We start from the raw sequence: 18,188 nt of genomic DNA on the forward strand, positions 1-18,188 counted from the left end.
CTTGGTCGGCGTCCTCTCTCTCTCTCTCTCTCTCTCTCTCTCCTCTCTTTCTCTCTCTTGCCCAACACTCATCGTTAAAATTCCAATCCGCCAATCGAAATTAGGTTTCGTTTCAAATTTCCTGTACAAAATCCTGGATCCCGATCTGCGTCTGAGCACTAGGCGCTCTTCCTCTGCTTCTGCATTTGCCTAGATCAGATTGCTAGGGCGAGCGAGGGAGCGAGAAAGCTAGGTTTTATTTTTTTTCCGGTGAGAAATGTCGTCGGAGGAAGAGAAGCTGTTGAAGGAGGCGAAGAAATTGCCGTGGGATGATCGGCTTTTTCATAAGAACTGGAAGGTGCGAAATGAAGCCAACATCGACTTGGCTGCCCTGTGCGACTCCATCACCGATCCGAAGGACGCTCGCCTTCGTGAATTTGGTAATAGCTTTACTGCCGGAACGGTTCCGATTACCGGCGATCTAGTTCTGGTTCGTTTTTTAGGTTTCTTACTGTGATTTTTGTTTTTGGATAGGTTCGTTTTTTAGGAAGACGCTGGCGGATGCCAATTCGCCGGTGCAGGAGAAGGCGCTTGATGCATTGATTGCTTATTTACGTGCGGCGGATGCTGATGCTGCAAGGTTAGTGCTTTTTTCGAAAGTTTTGTTGGAGTTGAGTTTGGTAGGGTTGTTTGTTTTAAGTTGTGTGTTTTGATACAGGTATGGGAAGGAGGTTTGCGATACCATTGTTGCGAAATGCCTCACTGGCAGGCCGAAGACGGTGGAGAAGGCGCAGGCTTCCTTCATGCTTTGGGTGGAATTGGAGGCTGTGGATGCTTTCTTGGTACGTTATTCTTTTGGTTCATCTTGAGTGGGACATTGCAGTGGCAATGTGGTGTAGTGTATGATTTGTAATAGCAGCAGTTAGTTGTGAAGAGATCGCTAGTGAAATCTAGTGTAATGTAGTATTAGTAGTAGCAGGAGTAAGACGTGAAGCGGTGGGTTGTCTGTGTTGGTTGTCTGGTATGAAGGTGTCGAAGAGTAAGGATTTCTTATTAAAAATTGGACAGCAGCTGTCATTCTATATGCAGCGCAATGATGCCATTGTAATTCCCCCTAGCTGTAAAGAAGAGTTCAGTATTTTGTGGGATGTGACATGTATCTACTTGTAGTGAGAGAAAATCAAGATTGCAGTTGAACTGTTTTATGAGAATCAATTCTGGCATCTATATACCAGAATTGGTTGTTTACTGGTCACTATGAGTAGTTGAAAACAGGTAGGGAAATGTTGAAAATAAGGCGAAAGTAGATTTGAATGGAGTTGTTTATCTGTATGGCGAGGGATTTAGTAGTGTGGATTTTGGTGGTTTTATGCTACTTTATTTTTCTGTGTTTGGTATGAATTGATGTGTTTAATTTTGGTTTGTAGCAATTGATCACAATTTTATTTTGGGACCTTTACACAGGGTGTGTTTTTTTGTAGGATGCCATGGAGAAAGCAATAAAAAACAAAGTCGCCAAAGCTGTTGTGCCTGCAATTGATGTCATGTTTCAAGCCTTAAGGTTTTCAGATTGAGATTTGTTTTCTTAAAATCTATTTATTAATTCATGGACTTGTTTTTCTAACTAATATGTGTCTTTACTCTCTCGGAATAGTGAATTTGGCTCAAAAATTATTCCTCCGAAAAGGGTTCTTAAGATGCTTCCTGAACTATTTGACCATCAAGATCAAAATGTTCGTGCATCTTCTAAAGGACTTACTCTTGAGCTTTGCCGTTGGATTGGAAAAGACCCTGTAAAATCAATATTGTTTGAGAAAATGAGGGATACGATGGTATGTTACTTTTGCTTCTGTTTACCTTTTCTAATTTCATTATGAGAAAATGGTTAATAACATTTGTCCTTTTTTCATTGAAGAAAAAAGAATTGGAGGCTGAGCTCGTCAATGTCACTGGGACGGCCAGACCATCTCGCAAAATCAGGTGAAAAATCTGTTGTTAAATGTTTTAATATCTGAATGCAGCACACACTGCTTAGTTATGTCTTAAGCTACATTGTTTTATTGTATCTCTGAATTAGATCCGAGCAAGACAAGGAGCCAGAAAAGGAAGTTGTATCTGAAGTCGTTGGTCCTGGTCTTTCTGAGGAATCTACAGCGGATGGTATGTGATTGACCCTGCAAATTGGCTCCTCCAAAGAATTTTCCTTTTGCACATTTACTTATACGACTGTTGTGTATCTGGATTTTCAGCTCCTCAGGAAATAGATGAATACGAGCTTGTTGATCCTGTTGATATTTTGACTCCTCTGGATAAGTCTGGATTTTGGGACGGAGTGGTTAGTGTCATTTCTTTATCCTAAGATGTAGCTATGTTTTTCAATTATGGATTTTGAACTGGGTGTTACATTCATCAGCAAATGTGCTTTCTCTGCCTCTAAAGTATTGTTAATCTTTTCACTTGGTTCTAGAAAGCATCCAAATGGTCAGAGCGAAAGGAGGCTGTTGCTGAACTCACCAAGCTTGCTTCAACCAAAAGAATAGCTCCTGGTGACTTCACCGAAATATGTAGGACATTGAAGAAGGTATGTTTATTTATTTTTATAGCTGAAGCAATTATATTTCCATCTACCACTCACTTCAACAGTGTCCTGTGTCCATTTTTATTGCCTATGGAACAGTAGGGCTTACTTACCGCAGGAGTTCTTCTCTCTTTCTTCAATCTATGTTTCTCAGTGGACTATTTTTTCGTGCAGCTTATAACAGATGTGAACATAGCTGTTGCAGTTGAAGCTATCCAAGCTCTCGGCAATCTTGCCAAGGGCCTAAGAACTCACTTTTCTGGCAGTTCGCGTTTTCTATTGCCAGGGTTACTTGTAAGTTTATTTATGTGTTTCCATTGGGGAATGAAGAACTTTACTCTAAGTTAACCGAGTTTTTCATCTTTATTATTCAATACTGCTATAAAGTATACACTGTGCAAATTAAATTGAGAAATGAGTTAGTGTGCGGTAATATTAAGCATACTTTTGGTCTTTCATCATATAGTATCCTAACTACTACAAGTCAGATAGTCTTTTAGAACTTATTTTTATTTCGTACTCTCATTTTGGCAACTATGGCGGGCATGGCACCAGAGCTTAACCTCTTGCACCATTTCCCATTTAAACCATTGTTTTTCGTAGTCTTGATTCCTTTCATTGTGTTTATATAATAATGTTCAAACAGTCTTTTTAATCAATGACAGTGTGTGTTAGCTTATTAAGTTCAACTTAAAGTATGCTATCTTTTACTGACTAGAAGATCTAGTCATTAATTGCCTACCTTTTTATTACTCTTTATATAGGAGAAATTGAAAGAGAAGAAGCCAACTATGAGTGAGGCGCTGAACCAGACTCTTCAAGCTATGCATACAGCTGGCTGCTTAAATCTTGTTGACATTGTTGAAGGCAGGTTTCATGTTCATTAACTTATGCATAATTTTTGCATCCGGTTTTAACTTTTTATTTGTTGATTTATAAACTATAATTATTTTATTCTATGTAGCTTCTTGATGCTGACTATTTTCATAATTTACTGTTTATGTATTGCAATATGTGAAACTCTTTTCATATCAGATTCATACTTCACTATTGGTAGGCAGTGGTTGTGGCTAATGTATCATACATACTGTTTATTGCAGATGTTAAGACATCAGTTAAAAATAAAGTACCTCTTGTGCGATCATCAACTTTGAACTGGGTGACATTTTGTATTGAAACAAGTAACAAGGCTGTTGTTCTAAAGTTACACAAGGACTATGTTCCTATATTTATGGAGGTCAGTGCATCTTTACTTGAGTGTCTTGTGTGTGTTTTTTGCTTTTCAGTTTTCACTTGTATATTGATTTGGATTGGATTTTTAAGAAGTTAAATAAGTGCCGTTTAAAACATCTGAGAAGAACAAAGCTTATTCTTGTTAGAATTACTTAAAACTACATGATTCTGATGTGTTTACAATTATGGGATGGTTAATCTTAAAGCAATCTGTACTTCTGTAGTGCCTCAATGATGGAACCCCAGAAGTGAGAGATGCAGCATTTTCAGCTTTGACAGCAGTAGCTAAGGTAGCATTTAAATGCATCGAACTGACTCATGTATAAACTCTAGGCTTGAATCTTAAATATGGAGACTAATAAGTTTCATTTGCACCGTGTTCATTTTCTAGTCAGTTGGTATGAGGCCTTTGGAGAGGTCCCTGGAGAAACTTGATGATGTCAGAAGAAAGAAGCTTTCTGAAATGATTATGGGTTCCGAAGGTGGTACATCCACTGCTTCAACCTCAGGTTTGTGTTTCTGTTTCTGTTCCCGTACTTGCAGAGGTCACATTCTTCTTTAGTATTCAAGTTTGTTTGATTTGATGTTTCCTCACTTGGTTTTTGTTCATTTTGATATGCCAACTACAGTTCAAAGCTCTGGTGTTACTGCATCCTCTCTGGAGGTGGGTTTCTTGCCTTCAATTCAAGTTCCTAGTTTATGTTGCCGTCTGTTAATTATCTTCCTTGTCAACATATAATTGGATGGAGTTGTTTCAATCCCTATTTTGTTTTCCATATTTTTCATGGTGGTCCTGAAAGTGTGTTTGTTGTCTTAACTGTTTGCAGAATTCAGACGGTTCATTTGTTCGAAAGTCGGCTGCAAGCATGCTTAGTGGGAAGAGGCCTGTTCAGGCAGTTGTGAGTTCCATAGCTCCCAACTCTTTTTGTGCTCACTTATTTTGAAATCTGAAATATCAGTGTTATTGTTCTTTGTTTCATGATTGACACAATGGTCTTGATAATAGCCTGCTAAACAAAAAGGGGGATCTGGAAAATCTGGTGGCAGTAAGAAAGAAGTAACTGCACAGCCGAAAGCTTCCAAGTCAGTTGAACCACCTGAAGACGTTGAGGTATCTGAGTTTCTCTGCAGTTGAAGTGCTCTTTTGTATTTCATTACCGCAGTAGCTTTGACTGTCTTTTGTTTTTGAAATCTCGCAGCCAGCAGAAATGAGTCTTGAAGAAATTGAGAGCAGATTAGGTTCTCTTATACAAGCGGATACCATCTCTCAATTGAAGAGCGCTGTGTGGAAAGAACGGCTTGAAGGTTGGTGATGATATTGATTATGAGTTGAAATCCTACAGAATTATTGTTATTTTTTTTAAATTGATTATAACCGCCATACGATTTTCTTGCAGCCATATCCTCATTCAAACAACAAGTGGAAGCTTTACAGGACATTAACCAGTCAGTTGAGTTATTAATTCGTTTACTCTGTGCTGTCCCTGGCTGGAGTGAAAAAAATGTTCAGGTAATTCTTACTTTTAATTTTTCTGGGCAGATTTATTACTATTATTTTCTGTTAATATTTTTTGTTTAGTTGCTGAAAAGCTAACAAGATTTGTATTTTGAGTTATGCAGGTTCAACAACAGGTAATTGAAGTTATTACCTACATAGCCTCCACTGCGATGAAATTTCCGAAGAAATGTGTGGTACTGTGTCTTCTGGGTGAGTGTTTTTCATTTTGATTACTGATCAGTATTGGTGCTATCGCCCCCATCCGGTGGTTTTTGTTCTGGATTTTGTAGTCCAGCTCTTGTATTTATCTTGCTATTTGATAGGTATAAGTGAGCGGGTAGCAGATATCAAGACTCGGACTCATGCGATGAAGTGCCTGACTTCTTTCTCCGAAGCCATAGGTCCAGGATTTATTTTTGAAAGAGTAAGTTGTAATTTTTTTGGTTCATTATTGCACTTTGTATTCTTTAGTGTCGAATTGCATTTTGTGTGTGTGTGTGTGTGTGTGTGTGTGTGTGTGTGTGTGTGTGTATTTTCTTAAGAGTCATTTAGCTCCATCTTCAATGATGTTTTTCTTGTTGCTGTTTATTGTAGCTTTACAAAATCATGAAAGAGCACAAGAATCCTAAGGTTCTTAGCGAGGGAATATTGTGGATGGTTTCAGCCGTCGAAGATTTTGGTGTCTCACATTTGAAGCTTAAGGTGTCTATCATTCTATTGTGACTTTTATATCTCTTTCTGTCATCATCTTAATCAGTTATCATTTAGTTATAGATGTTAATATGGTATTCTCTTCTACAGGATTTGATTGATTTTTGCAAAGATACTGGACTGCAGTCCAGTGCTGCTGCTACTAGGAATTCTACTATAAAACTTTTGGGTGTTACACATAAGTTTGTTGGTCCAGGTGATTTGTCATTTCAGTTTGAACGTACCATAGTTTAATATCCAGTTTCATAAAGTTTATCTAAGAGTACATAACTTGCAGATATCAAAGGATTTCTTACGGATGTCAAACCTGCACTACTTAGTGCACTGGAAGCGGAGTATGAAAAAAATCCATATGAGGTATGCTCGATTGATAGTCAGAGTTGCATTATTATTCATATTTCCTTATGGGTAACTTATGCCTGTATCATTTACTAGGGTGCTGCTGTGGTCCTGAAAAGAAATGTTCGAGCAGCAGAATCTTCATCAGTTTCTGCTGGTGGGTTGGATAGTCTTCCACGTGAAGATATTAGTGGAAAAGTCACACCTACTCTGCTGAAGAATTTGGAGAGCCCTGATTGGAAGGTCTTGTTTGTACTTGATTTTGTATTTCTCCATGCTGTAAATGGCAATTGCTCTTAGAACTTGATATTTATTAAGAGCCATATTGAATCTGCCCCCTTTGCATTTTTAAGGTTCGCTTGGAGTCAATTGATGCTGTAAATAAAATTATAGAAGAGGCTAATAAGCGCATCCAGCCAACTGGAACTGGTAAGACTATCTTCATGGTATTGGAGCTTCCTTTTTAAACATGGTTTTGGGAGTTTAGGGATGTGATGGGAATCTGACATGCTAATTTGCTCAATTGCTTCTACATAATGGTCTTTATTCATTCAGTTTTTCCCTTCTTTTTTCCTTTGCTGCCAGTGGAGTTATTTGGTGCCTTAAGGGGGCGATTATATGACAGCAATAAGAACCTAGTTGCAGCAACCTTGACAGCTATTGGTAATGTTGCATCTGCAATGGGAGCACTGGTTGAAAAGGCGAGCAAGGTTTGTTTATTTCTGAAATTAGAAATGTTCAGATAACTTGTTTGTTTTCCTTTCCTTGAGATAATTTAACTATATCACTCATTGGTTACTTGCAGGGCATTCTGTCAGATATTTTGAAATGTATTGGAGACAATAAGAAGCATATGAGAGAATGCACTTTAGCTACTTTAGACTCATGGCTCTCTGCTGTGAATCTTGATAAAATGGTAACTGAGTCATCTTACATGTGTTTTGAAATTTGAGTTTCCTGTCAGGGTACCAAAACGGATTTTTTGCTGTTGCTGTAGGTTCCTTATATCACGGCTGCTATAACAGAAACCAAGCTTGGTGCAGAAGGGCGCAAAGATCTCTTTGACTGGTTGACAAGGCAGCTTTCTGTGTTAAGTGAATATAATGACGCTGTATATCTTCTGAAACCAGCTTCCTCTGCTATGACGGTAAATTTTATATGAGCATAGATTATTTTTTATGAGACGTTCTTGGCTCAGTTGTTTCATGGTTATACCTATTCATCTATCAAATTACCCACACTAGAAACATTTTGGAATGAAATAAATATATATAGTATGAACATAAATATATAGTATGAATAAATGCACAGTCACAAATCACTCCTATAATTTCTTTAATGTCTACTTCTTATAGGATAAATCTTCAGATGTTCGTAAAGCAGCAGAGGCATGCATTGCTGAAATTTTGAGAGTTAGTGGACATGAAGCGGTAAGTGTTCTAGAAGCCTCTAGTGCTCTTTTCTTTTCATGTGACAATTGATATGAAATCTTTTCTATTTGGTTATGCCTCAGGTTGAGAAAATTTTGAAAGATATCCAAGGGCCAGCTTTAGCTCTTGTTCTTGAACGGTTGAAGCCTTTCGGGTCTTCTCAAGGTGTGTATATTGGATGCTGACTCTCATGTGTTTTGTTTATGATAACTCAAAGTAATCTGAATGGTTTCCCCTAACAACTTTTGAAATGTTTGAAGCAATATCGACCGTACCAACATCCAAAAGCATCCCAAAGGTCGGAAAATCTGCTTCCAATGGAATTGTAAAGCCTGGAATGAAAGCCTTACCTTCAGTATGCCCCCTCCTTTTACTTGTGGTCATTTATATTTTGAACTTGTAATGAGATTATTAATTGATTTTCCAATGAATTCAAAGAGGACCAATGCAATGAAGGGATCAAGGCAAGGTTCAATACTGTCCGTCCAAGATATAGCTGTCCAGTCACAGGCCTTGATAAATGTTAAAGATTCAGTTAAGGTACATATGGAAATAGCATAGAACTTTAAATAGACTAATGTTGAGTACAGTGACTGATTGTTATTTGAACTCCAGGTGGATAGGGAGAGAATAGTGGTTAAGAGGTTTAAGTTTGAAGAACCACGAATAGAACAGATTCAAGATCTTGAGGTTTGTATTTGTGCATATTTCACCAAATAATATACTAATTTGTTTATTCCATGGTCATTGATTTTATTTTCATTTGCCTTTTCTTTTGCAGAATGACATGATGAAGTACTTCAGAGAGGATCTGCATAGGCGGCTTCTTAGTACAGATTTTAAGAAGCAAGTTGATGGACTTGAGATGCTGCAGAAGGTCTTTTCCTGTCGCTCTTAATTTCTTTGATTTATGTCATATATGTCAATGCATAACTTTAAATTTCATTTCCAATCTCTATGCCAGGCACTTCCAACTATCAGAAAGGAAATGATTGAAGTTATGGATATAATGCTTAGATGGTTTGTTGTACAATTTTGTAAATCAAACACAACATCCTTGCTAAAGGTATGGTATTTTTTGTGCCTTTTGTTTTCCTATTTTTATGCTCTATACGTGTATTGAATTCTAAATAACTGCATATCTTGTGTTCCACAGGTGCTGGAATTTCTTCATGACCTTTTTGACATGTTTAGGGATGAGGGATACATGTTGACCGAATCAGAAGCCGCAATTCTCCTTCCATGCCTAATGGAGAAGGTTGTTACTTTTCTTTTATATGGTCAACTTCAGTATCAAATAGCTGTTTCTGCATTTTATAAAAGCTCAAACTTTTACACCACTTTTGAATTTCAATGCTGATTTTATTGCTGCAGCTTGGGCATAATGGATCTGGAGTACGAAAAGAAATGAAGGAGCTAGCCAGACAAATTGTCGAGGCATATACTGCAGCAAAGAGTTTACCTTATATTTTGGAGGGATTGCGCTCTAAGAACTACCGGTCACGAATTGAGTGTGCTGAACTTGTCGGATATTTGATCGATCATCATGGAGCTGAGGTAAAGTAAAGAAAGTATTTCCTGTGTGTGTGTGCTTGTAGTCTTCTATACAACGGTGCAGGGTCTTAGTACTTGGTTGTGATATAAAACATTAACATCTACTTCTCTTAACAGATCAGTGGACAATTAAAATCTTTGCAAATCGTTGCAAGCTTGACAGCAGAAAGAGAGAATGAAATTAGGAAGGCTGCTTTAAATACTCTAGCTTCTGGTTATAAGCTTCTTGGTATGTCTTGTTTAGTCTTTGTAAAGTGTTGTCGGCTATAATTTGGAAATGGTAAATTATAATTTGTTGATATGTTCTGATGTCATTTTATTATAACTACTCTTATTAGGGGAGGACATATGGAGATATGTCGGGAAGCTAACAGGTGCTCAGAAAAGCTTGATAGAAGAGAGATTCAAGTATACGGTCTGTAAATACGATGTTTTGAAAGTTGCTCAGAAAAGCTTGATAGAGTTGACTGTAATTTGTCTATGTTCCTAATCATGAGTTTATGTTTTAACTTTTTTTTTTCAGGTTAAAGATATGGAGAGAAATAAGGAAGGAAAGCCTGGCGAAGCTAGGGCTTCTTTGAGGCGTTCTGTTAGGGAAATTGGGTATGCCCTGGACTCGTGTTTTTGAAACATAGTTATGTTGCTATTTCCTGCTTCTAATTTTCAAGTTTCTGTGTTTACATTCTTGAATGTTCAATTATAGCTGTATGTAATGACTTTCAGTTAGAAAGAACACGATAGACAGGAAGTATATCTGTAAATGAAAAGGAAACTTTTATGTAATTGCATAATCCTCCAGTATCATAAATTATATATTGGCTTTATTGCTTGCCAATAGGTCTGATGTAGCAGAGCAGAGTGGAGAGCTTGCACGATCTATTGGTGCTCCAACACTTGCTAGGTATTTCAACTTTTGCAGACCCATTTTATATTATCCCTTCATTTTCTTCCAATGTAGTTACTGTTCTCAATGGAGCATAATGATGTTGATATCATTTTTCAGGGGCAATTATGGTCATACTGAGATTCACAGGGAGAGACAGCTGATGCCTCGTGGATTTGCTGCTGTTAATGGCCCAACAGACTGGAATGAAGCTTTGGAGATCATTTCTTCTGAGGATCCTGATCAGGTGTGCAAATTAAAATGTTTCAGTTGTCATTTGTAGTAACTATCTGTTCAATTGTCATGATTTCTTGTTTTCTGTGATGAATGATGTCTTCTGTTATTTTTGGCTGCTTTACCTCTGTTTGTGGCGGGTTTGGTTTCTGCATGTCCTTTTTTTGTTGCCATTTTTATCAAGTAAAGAACATGCTCTGAGCATATAGGGTTTAGGGTTTAAGTAAAGAACATGCTCTGAATATATATGCTTCTGTTCCAGTCGGTTGAAGGAATGAAAGTTGTGTGTCATGAGTTGGCACAGTCGTCCAATGATCCAGAAGGCAGTGCAATGGATGACCTAGTGAGGGATGCTGATAAACTCGTTTCATGCTTAGCAAAGAAGGCAAGTATAATAACAATTTCATTTGATTACACATGCTTTCCTTTATGCTGTTGCCTGCTGTAATTGTATATGTGGCCTCAATTGAAATTTACCAGCCTTCTTTTGTTTTCTTTTTGGTTTCTTGAATAGGTAGCAACGACTTTTGACTTCAGTTTGACAGGAGCTTCATCTAGGTCCTGTAAATATGTACTGAACACTCTTATGCAGGTAGTTTACCAATTAAATTTGAAGATATTTTTCATGCAATTATTGTGTGTCATTAGATGGGGAGTCAGAGTAAATAAGAGTTGATTAATAAATTTTGTAGGAAATTCATTCATGCTCCAGGAATCTTTTTGTGTAACGATACTAATTAGCACTTTTCTTCAGACATTTCAAAATAAAAGATTTGCACATGCTGTCAAGGAAAGTACTCTTGATAGTCTAATAACTGAGCTCCTGCTCTGGCTTTTGGATGAGAGGGTTCCCCATATGGATGATGGCAGCCAACTTCTGAAAGCCTTGAATGTCTTGATGCTAAAGATACTGGTACCTGATTATGTTGCGTTGCTCCCTTTCATATTAATTTTTTGGTCTGCGACATTAGTTATAACTAGTGATTGTACCTGCAGGATAATGCAGACCGAACTTCATCCTTCGTGGTTCTTATCAATCTCTTACGTCCTTTAGATCCCTCAAGATGGCCTGCGCCTGCAGCGAATGAAACATTGGCTGCCAGAAACCAGAAGTTCTCTGATCTGGTTGTCAAATGTTTAATTAAACTTACAAAGGTATTTCTTTCTGTGGCCTTATATTTGGGTTTAAATATTATCATTGTTTATTTTTAGCTTTGTTATCTATCAAAATGTATCCCACATGTACACAGTCCCAGCAGATACTTGCCTTGTATTAACTGCACAATTAAAATTAAGCTTTCAAATGGTTAATTCAACTCTAGTATTCCAATCTGTTATAGTCCTCCTCCTTTTCCTAAACTTATGTGAACCATTCAGTAAGAAATCCTTAGCTGGAGTAGAGAAATTTCATTCTGCAACGTATATCTATTTTTCTGATCCCTAATTATAATAGACTAAAGCTTTTTCCGTAAGAAGATGATGGGAGCTATGGTAATTGATATTTAACCACGGAATCAGATTTCAAGAAATTTATGAGATTGATGAATAAATGGTCTATCCATAATTTTTTTTTTCTGGGTTCTTTTGTTGGTTATTTCCATGGTTTGATATTAATCCATTGCCATTGGGTTGATGATAATGTTAATATCATTCTTATATCATCCTTTCTCCTGTGGTAGGTTCTTCAAAGCACCATATATGATGTAGATTTGGACCACATCCTTCAAAGTATCCATTTATACCTTCAAGACTTGGGTATGGAAGAAATCCGGAGAAGGTATGCTTCATATGACAACGATAATTCCCACTCTCTTGTGGTTCATGCACTGATTTCTTCTCTCCCGTCTTCTGTGAAATTTTAAATCATATTAGAGCTGGTGCTGATGACAAACCATTGCGCATGGTGAAAACTGTTCTACATGAGCTTGTGAAGCTTCGGGGAGCTGCAATTAAAGGTCACCTTTCTATGGTTCCTATAGACATGAAGCCCCAGCCAATTATTCTTGCTTACATTGATCTTAATCTGGAGGTAATTATTATAATACTGTATCTTCTATTTTATTTATCATATTGAAAAATAAACTTTTAATAACAAATGAAACACCGCAACTTATAGTTAACAGTCACCTTTATTTATTTGTGGTTTCCTTTTTTTCCTTGTTCATTATATATATTATTGGAGTAGGGACACTGATTTATCATTTATTGCCGTTTTTAACAACTGGCCAGACTCTAGCGGCAGCAAGGATGTTGACGTCAACTGGGTCTGGGGGCCAAACTCATTGGGGTGATTCAGCAGCTAATAATCCTTCATCTGCTACACATTCTGCTGATGCACAATTAAAGGTATTGCAACTTTGTATCTTTTATCAACTGCATTGGTTAGTTCTTTTATTGTTTTTTCTTTAGCATGCCTTCTTTCGGTACAGTTATATATATTCATGTATAATTTTCTTTCTTTCTGAAAATTGTTCATTTTGGCTCTACTATTACTTTCAGCAAGAACTTGCTGCCATTTTCAAGAAGATTGGCGACAAGCAGACTTGCTCCATTGGTCTGTATGAACTATATCGTATAACCCAACTCTACCCTAAAGTGAGTAAATGACTTCCTCGTAGCCTGTTTTTTATTTGGTACTATTTCTTCTGCTTCCTGTAGGACTTTTGATTGGTTTCTCAGCTATTCTGTTTATGTTTTATTTCAGGTTGATATATTCTCTCAGCTCCAAAATGCCAGTGAGGCTTTTCGGACTTATATTAGAGACGGTTTAACACAGGTGATTTTCATCAAAATTTGCAGTATACCAGTTTGATGTTCCTGTCCATGACTAAATTCATCATTCCTATTTAGTAAATTAGGTATATAATATCAAACTTTAATTACATAGTGTTTCTTACAGATGGAGAAGAATGCAGCAGCTGGAAGGACACCTTCAAGTGTACCAATGCCTACTCCTCCCCCAGCTTCTCTGAGCGTTTCTTCGCCTGAATTTGCACCCCTTTCCCCTGTACACACAAATTCATTAATGGATTCAAAATCATTCAATGTGAAATCTGAACCAACTAGCTTTAACTTACCACCGGCATATGCTGAAGACAACAGGCTTCACAATGCCAATACTCCTAGAGGCCTGGTCGAAAACTCAATGGTCGACCCAAGGAATGAGAGATATATGGGTGGAGGTAATTCATGTTAGTGCCTTTTCTTTTTCTCCTGCATCACTGCTGGTTTTTCTTGTTGACCTGAATGACCTTACCCCATAACTCATCTTGGCACTGCAGTGACTAGTGGGACACTAGATGCAATAAGAGAAAGGATGAAAAGCATGCAACTAGCGGCAGCTTCTGGAAACCTGGATTCAGAAGCTAGGCCATTAATGTATGTAAATGACAACCAGAATCTGGGACTCTCTGATCAGATAAATCGGGTATCAGAGAATACCCTCCAAAGTGGGGTTCTCCCTATGGATGAAAAGGCATTATCTGGGCTTCAAGCTCGGATGGAGAGACTAAAGAGTGGGACAATTGAACCCCTTTAAAGAAGAGATGTGAATAGGAAGAATTTCTCCGAAGATTTTTATCTCATGACCCCATCAGGCCTCTATTTTTGTAAATGTCAGGGAGGCACTGCTTTCATTACTCAGTCACAGCTACAGACCTGGTATCTCATGGCATCCTCAAAGGCTGAGCTTTTTCTTGGGGTGTTGTTTATTATATACCGCCGCTGTGTCTAGCAACGTTACATTTGTATATTGTAGAAGCTTTACTCAGGTTTTGCTTTTCTTTTTTAGCGGGTATAGACCACATTTCCCAGGTCCTAAAATTTTTGGCAGAGTTTATAGGATATAGCACTGTCATGTGCTATTTGGCTTCTTTGTACTGCAAAACCTGTAGAAATTTCAGTTTTATATTTGCTTTGGAAGCATTTAATCCTTGATTATAATGCCTCCTAATTTAATACAAATGTACCCAATTTGTTTGTGTTTCGTCGTATTCTTTGGGTTGGACCTATTGGAGACGAGTTTGTCCCAGATTTGGGATTTTTAGCATTAGAAACATTGCTCACATGAATCAGGAAAAATAACTTTTCTTTTTTCGTCTTCATCTTAATTATTAATTTCCAGATTCCAGATCATGGGGACAAGACAAACCAATGCAATAAGGATGAGCGATGGGATCATGGTTAGGATACTTGGGAAAAAGCGTACCCATGTTTGTTGAACTGTAACTCTTGCACCTTTTCCATCTTGTTGGCATTGAAAATACGAATCCTAGAAGGCTAGAACTGGATTCATCTGTTAATATCCCAGGAATCATTTGCAGGCAATGCATATTCACTCGTTACGAAATACCTCTTCAGTTTGCTGCTTCCTGCAGTAACACAGTGTCCCAGTATATACTAGATTCCGATCCTTTTTCTGTCAAGTAACTCGTTAGAAAAGGAGTTTATCATTAATTAACATATCGAAAACATACAAAAATCTGTTACATGGTCAATTTTTACATATAAATTAGTGCTCAAGTATATCTCAATTTGTTTGTGATCGATCTCGTACAGTTGTGGGTGTAGGTATGTACGTATAGGGCCATCACAGTCCAAAACACCAAGAGGCAGCTGAGAAGAAGAATCCATTTCAGTGCTTCATTTTCCTCGGTTGTGTCACGCATATTCTCATATATACCTTGATCCATTTGTATTGTTTTCATAAACGTTAGTATGTATGAACTATAAATTAACTGCAAGTAGCTTAGCTAGCAACACCTATACCTTTTCAGTCTTTGACAATTATGTGTATTGTTATTCGCACTAGCAAAATTAGGGCTAGTGAGAATTATCTCTTTGATATATAATATACTAGACTTGCATGCAAAATGGTTCACGCTCAACCCCAGGAAGAACTCATGCAGAACATGGAAAAGAAGAAAGAAGCAACTGATGAGGATGATGAGACAAAGGGAAGCTCATCAGAAACGTTGGGATTCAGTAAGCTGCTTAGCTATGCCGACAGATGGGATTGGGTTATGATGGTATTGGGGACTTTGGGTTCTATTGTCCATGGTATGGCTTTTCCAGTTGGATATCTACTGCTTGGCAGAGCACTCAATGCCTTTGGGAGCAATATTAACGACACAGCTGCCATGGTTAAAGCACTGAACAAGGTAAACTTTTCGGAGAAATAGTCGTTTTTGAGAAAGTATAAATTGCTTGTGAGAGGGGTTAACTCATTGGTTTGTACATTTTTTGTGTTTGTTCAGGTTATTCCCTTTGTGTGGTACATGGCCTTCGCCACATTTCCGGCTGGAATACTTGGTACGTTTCCTTAACCACTCTGCAAATTCTTTGAAAATCACATACTTGTGACTTTCCTAATCATCCATGGTGTTTTGGATTTTGAAGAAATTGGATGCTGGATGTATTCAAGTGAAAGACAAGTGGCACGTCTAAGACTGGCATATCTAAGAGCAGTGCTCAGCCAGGAGGTTGGGGCTTTCGATACAGACTTAACCAGTGGAAAAGTGATCACCGGAATTAGTAACCACACCAGTATCATACACGATGCAATCGGAGAGAAGGTATCTACTGTATAGATATATATACCTGCTGTCTACCAGTCATTCTTGCTTTAGTTACTTACAAGTTTCTCATGATGAACTTACAGTTGGGTCATTTTCTTTCAAGTTTGGCAACTTTCTTTTCGGGAATTTTGATTGCTGCAATATGCTGTTGGGAAGTTGCACTGCTTACCTTGTTGGTTGTTCCTTTGATTCTTGTAATCGGAGCCACTTACACTAAGAAAATGAACGCCATCTCAGCTGCTAGGATTGTTTACCTGTCGGAAGCTACCTCTATGGTAGAACAGGTAAAGTCCATGTTCATTTCCAACAATAGTATCAATATATACTCGTATCTATTCTATATATCTCACTAACTGATCATATTCCTGCATTCCAGACCATATGTCAAATCAAAACAGTATATGCATTCGTTGGAGAAAACTCGGCGATCAAGTCTTTCTCAAACTGCATGGCCAAACAGTATTTGCTAAGCAAAGGGGAGGCTCTAACAAAGGGAGTTGGAACAGGAATGCTTCAAACTGTGACCTTCATTTCTTGGGCTATCATCATTTGGGTTGGTGCTGTTGTAGTCACTGCCAAGAGGGCAAGCGGTGGGGATATTATAGCTGCTGTCATGAGCATTCTCTTTGGAGCCATGTAAGCAACATAATATAATAGTTCCACTCTTGTGGTAAAAGATCAGAAAGTTCTACATAAGTTCAAGTCATTTACTTGTATGAATTTCAGATCACTTACTTATGCTGCGCCGGATATGCAAGTCTTCAATCAGGCAAAGGCTGCAGGAACTGAAGTTTTCAAGGTGATCAATAGAAAGCCAGCTATAAGTTATGATTCACCCGGGAAGGAACTTGATAAAATTTACGGCAACATTGACATACGCGATGTTTACTTTTCCTACCCTTCCCGGCCTGACAGAGCCATCCTTCAAGGCTTTTCATTGTCAATTCCAGCAGGAAAAACGGTAGCCTTTGTAGGTAGCAGTGGCTGTGGAAAGAGTACTATCATCTCACTAGTTGCAAGATTCTATGATCTTGCAAAAGGTTTGTACATACCTCCTTAATCTTCAACTTGACACAAATGGGCAAGTTTCTTCTCCTATTTGCCTTAAACTTTCATCTTCAGGGGAGATTCTGATTGACAACCACAACATCAAGGATCTTGACTTGAAATTCCTGAGGAAAAACATAGGAGCTGTTTCGCAAGAACCATCACTGTTTGCAGGCACCATTGCAGACAATATGAAAGTTGGTAAGATGGATGCGGAAGATGTAGAGATCCAGAAAGCATCAGTGATGGCAAATGCACACACTTTCATATCCCAACTTCCAAATCAGTACTCCACAGAGGTCAGCTACTCAACTCATCCACTAGCTAAGGCGGAGTAACATGCAATCTGTTAATACGTGTTTTATGACACTTGATTTGTAACACCTCGTCTGAAATGCGGTACAGGTAGGACAAAGGGGAGTACAGTTATCTGGAGGACAGAAGCAGAGAATCGCCATAGCAAGAGCCATTCTCAAGAATCCTCCTATTCTTCTGCTTGATGAGGCAACAAGTGCTCTTGACTCGGAATCTGAGAAGATGGTTCAAGAAGCTCTTGATAAGGCTATGCAGGGAAGGACAGTTATCTTGATTGCACATAGACTATCAACTATTGTTAATGCAGATATGATTGCGGTTGTAGAGAATGGACAAGTTACAGAATCAGGAACTCACCGGAGCTTACTTGAAAGCAGTAAATTCTACAACAACTTATTTAGCATGCAAAATCTCAACCCAGTTCATGAATCAAGGTTAATTCACACTTGGTCTCCATTGTATGTAACTATACATGTAGAGCCATAGATATCTAACCAGAATTCATTTGCATACTGAATGACTAACAGAGAAGATGGTCCCTCTGAAAAATCTGAAAGCATCCACCAAAAGTGTTCACCTGAACAGATAAGACAAGCCAAAGAGCCCCACGGCGACCGATATCCTAATGAGCCTCCCAAGCAAGAAGAAGAGGCAATAAGAAAAAGAGCCATATTCTTCAGAATCTGGTTTGGCTTGAAAAAGAGAGAACTTGTAAAGATTGCTCTTGGTTCTTTTGCAGCAGCTTTCTCTGGTATATCAAAGCCTGTCTTTGGGTATTACATCATAACAATAGGAGTAGCATACTACCACA

The 18,188-nt window shown here is 38.1% G+C and overlaps 1 protein-coding gene and 1 pseudogene across 1 annotated transcript; both read left to right on the forward strand.

Annotated features, from left to right (window-relative positions):
* The first annotated feature begins 33 nt into the window (after positions 1-33).
* Positions 34-14,421, forward strand: LOC101301534 (protein MOR1-like). The gene is made up of 54 exons (XM_004307832.1): positions 34-419; positions 514-619; positions 698-821; positions 1,461-1,540; positions 1,634-1,811; positions 1,895-1,959; positions 2,057-2,139; positions 2,229-2,314; positions 2,447-2,560; positions 2,732-2,851; positions 3,322-3,424; positions 3,658-3,794; positions 4,015-4,080; positions 4,182-4,305; positions 4,420-4,454; positions 4,618-4,689; positions 4,797-4,901; positions 4,990-5,095; positions 5,188-5,300; positions 5,411-5,498; positions 5,612-5,712; positions 5,883-5,990; positions 6,090-6,195; positions 6,277-6,356; positions 6,435-6,581; positions 6,692-6,767; positions 6,924-7,048; positions 7,144-7,254; positions 7,336-7,485; positions 7,694-7,768; positions 7,852-7,933; positions 8,029-8,123; positions 8,207-8,308; positions 8,384-8,458; positions 8,550-8,645; positions 8,733-8,834; positions 8,925-9,026; positions 9,143-9,325; positions 9,440-9,551; positions 9,661-9,737; positions 9,846-9,925; positions 10,161-10,223; positions 10,326-10,452; positions 10,702-10,824; positions 10,954-11,031; positions 11,194-11,352; positions 11,436-11,594; positions 12,119-12,216; positions 12,312-12,468; positions 12,669-12,785; positions 12,939-13,034; positions 13,144-13,215; positions 13,339-13,621; positions 13,721-14,421. Exons 1-54 carry the CDS (start codon positions 257-259, stop codon positions 13,975-13,977), a joined length of 6,042 nt encoding a protein of 2,013 aa, XP_004307880.1. The 5' UTR covers positions 34-256; the 3' UTR covers positions 13,978-14,421.
* An 889-nt stretch (positions 14,422-15,310) lies between these two features.
* Positions 15,311-18,188, forward strand: part of LOC101299826 — a 5,346-nt pseudogene continuing 2,468 nt past the window's right edge.

This window comes from Fragaria vesca, linkage group LG7, assembly GCF_000184155.1.
Source record: "Fragaria vesca subsp. vesca linkage group LG7, FraVesHawaii_1.0, whole genome shotgun sequence".
Taxonomy (NCBI): Eukaryota; Viridiplantae; Streptophyta; class Magnoliopsida; order Rosales; family Rosaceae; genus Fragaria; species Fragaria vesca.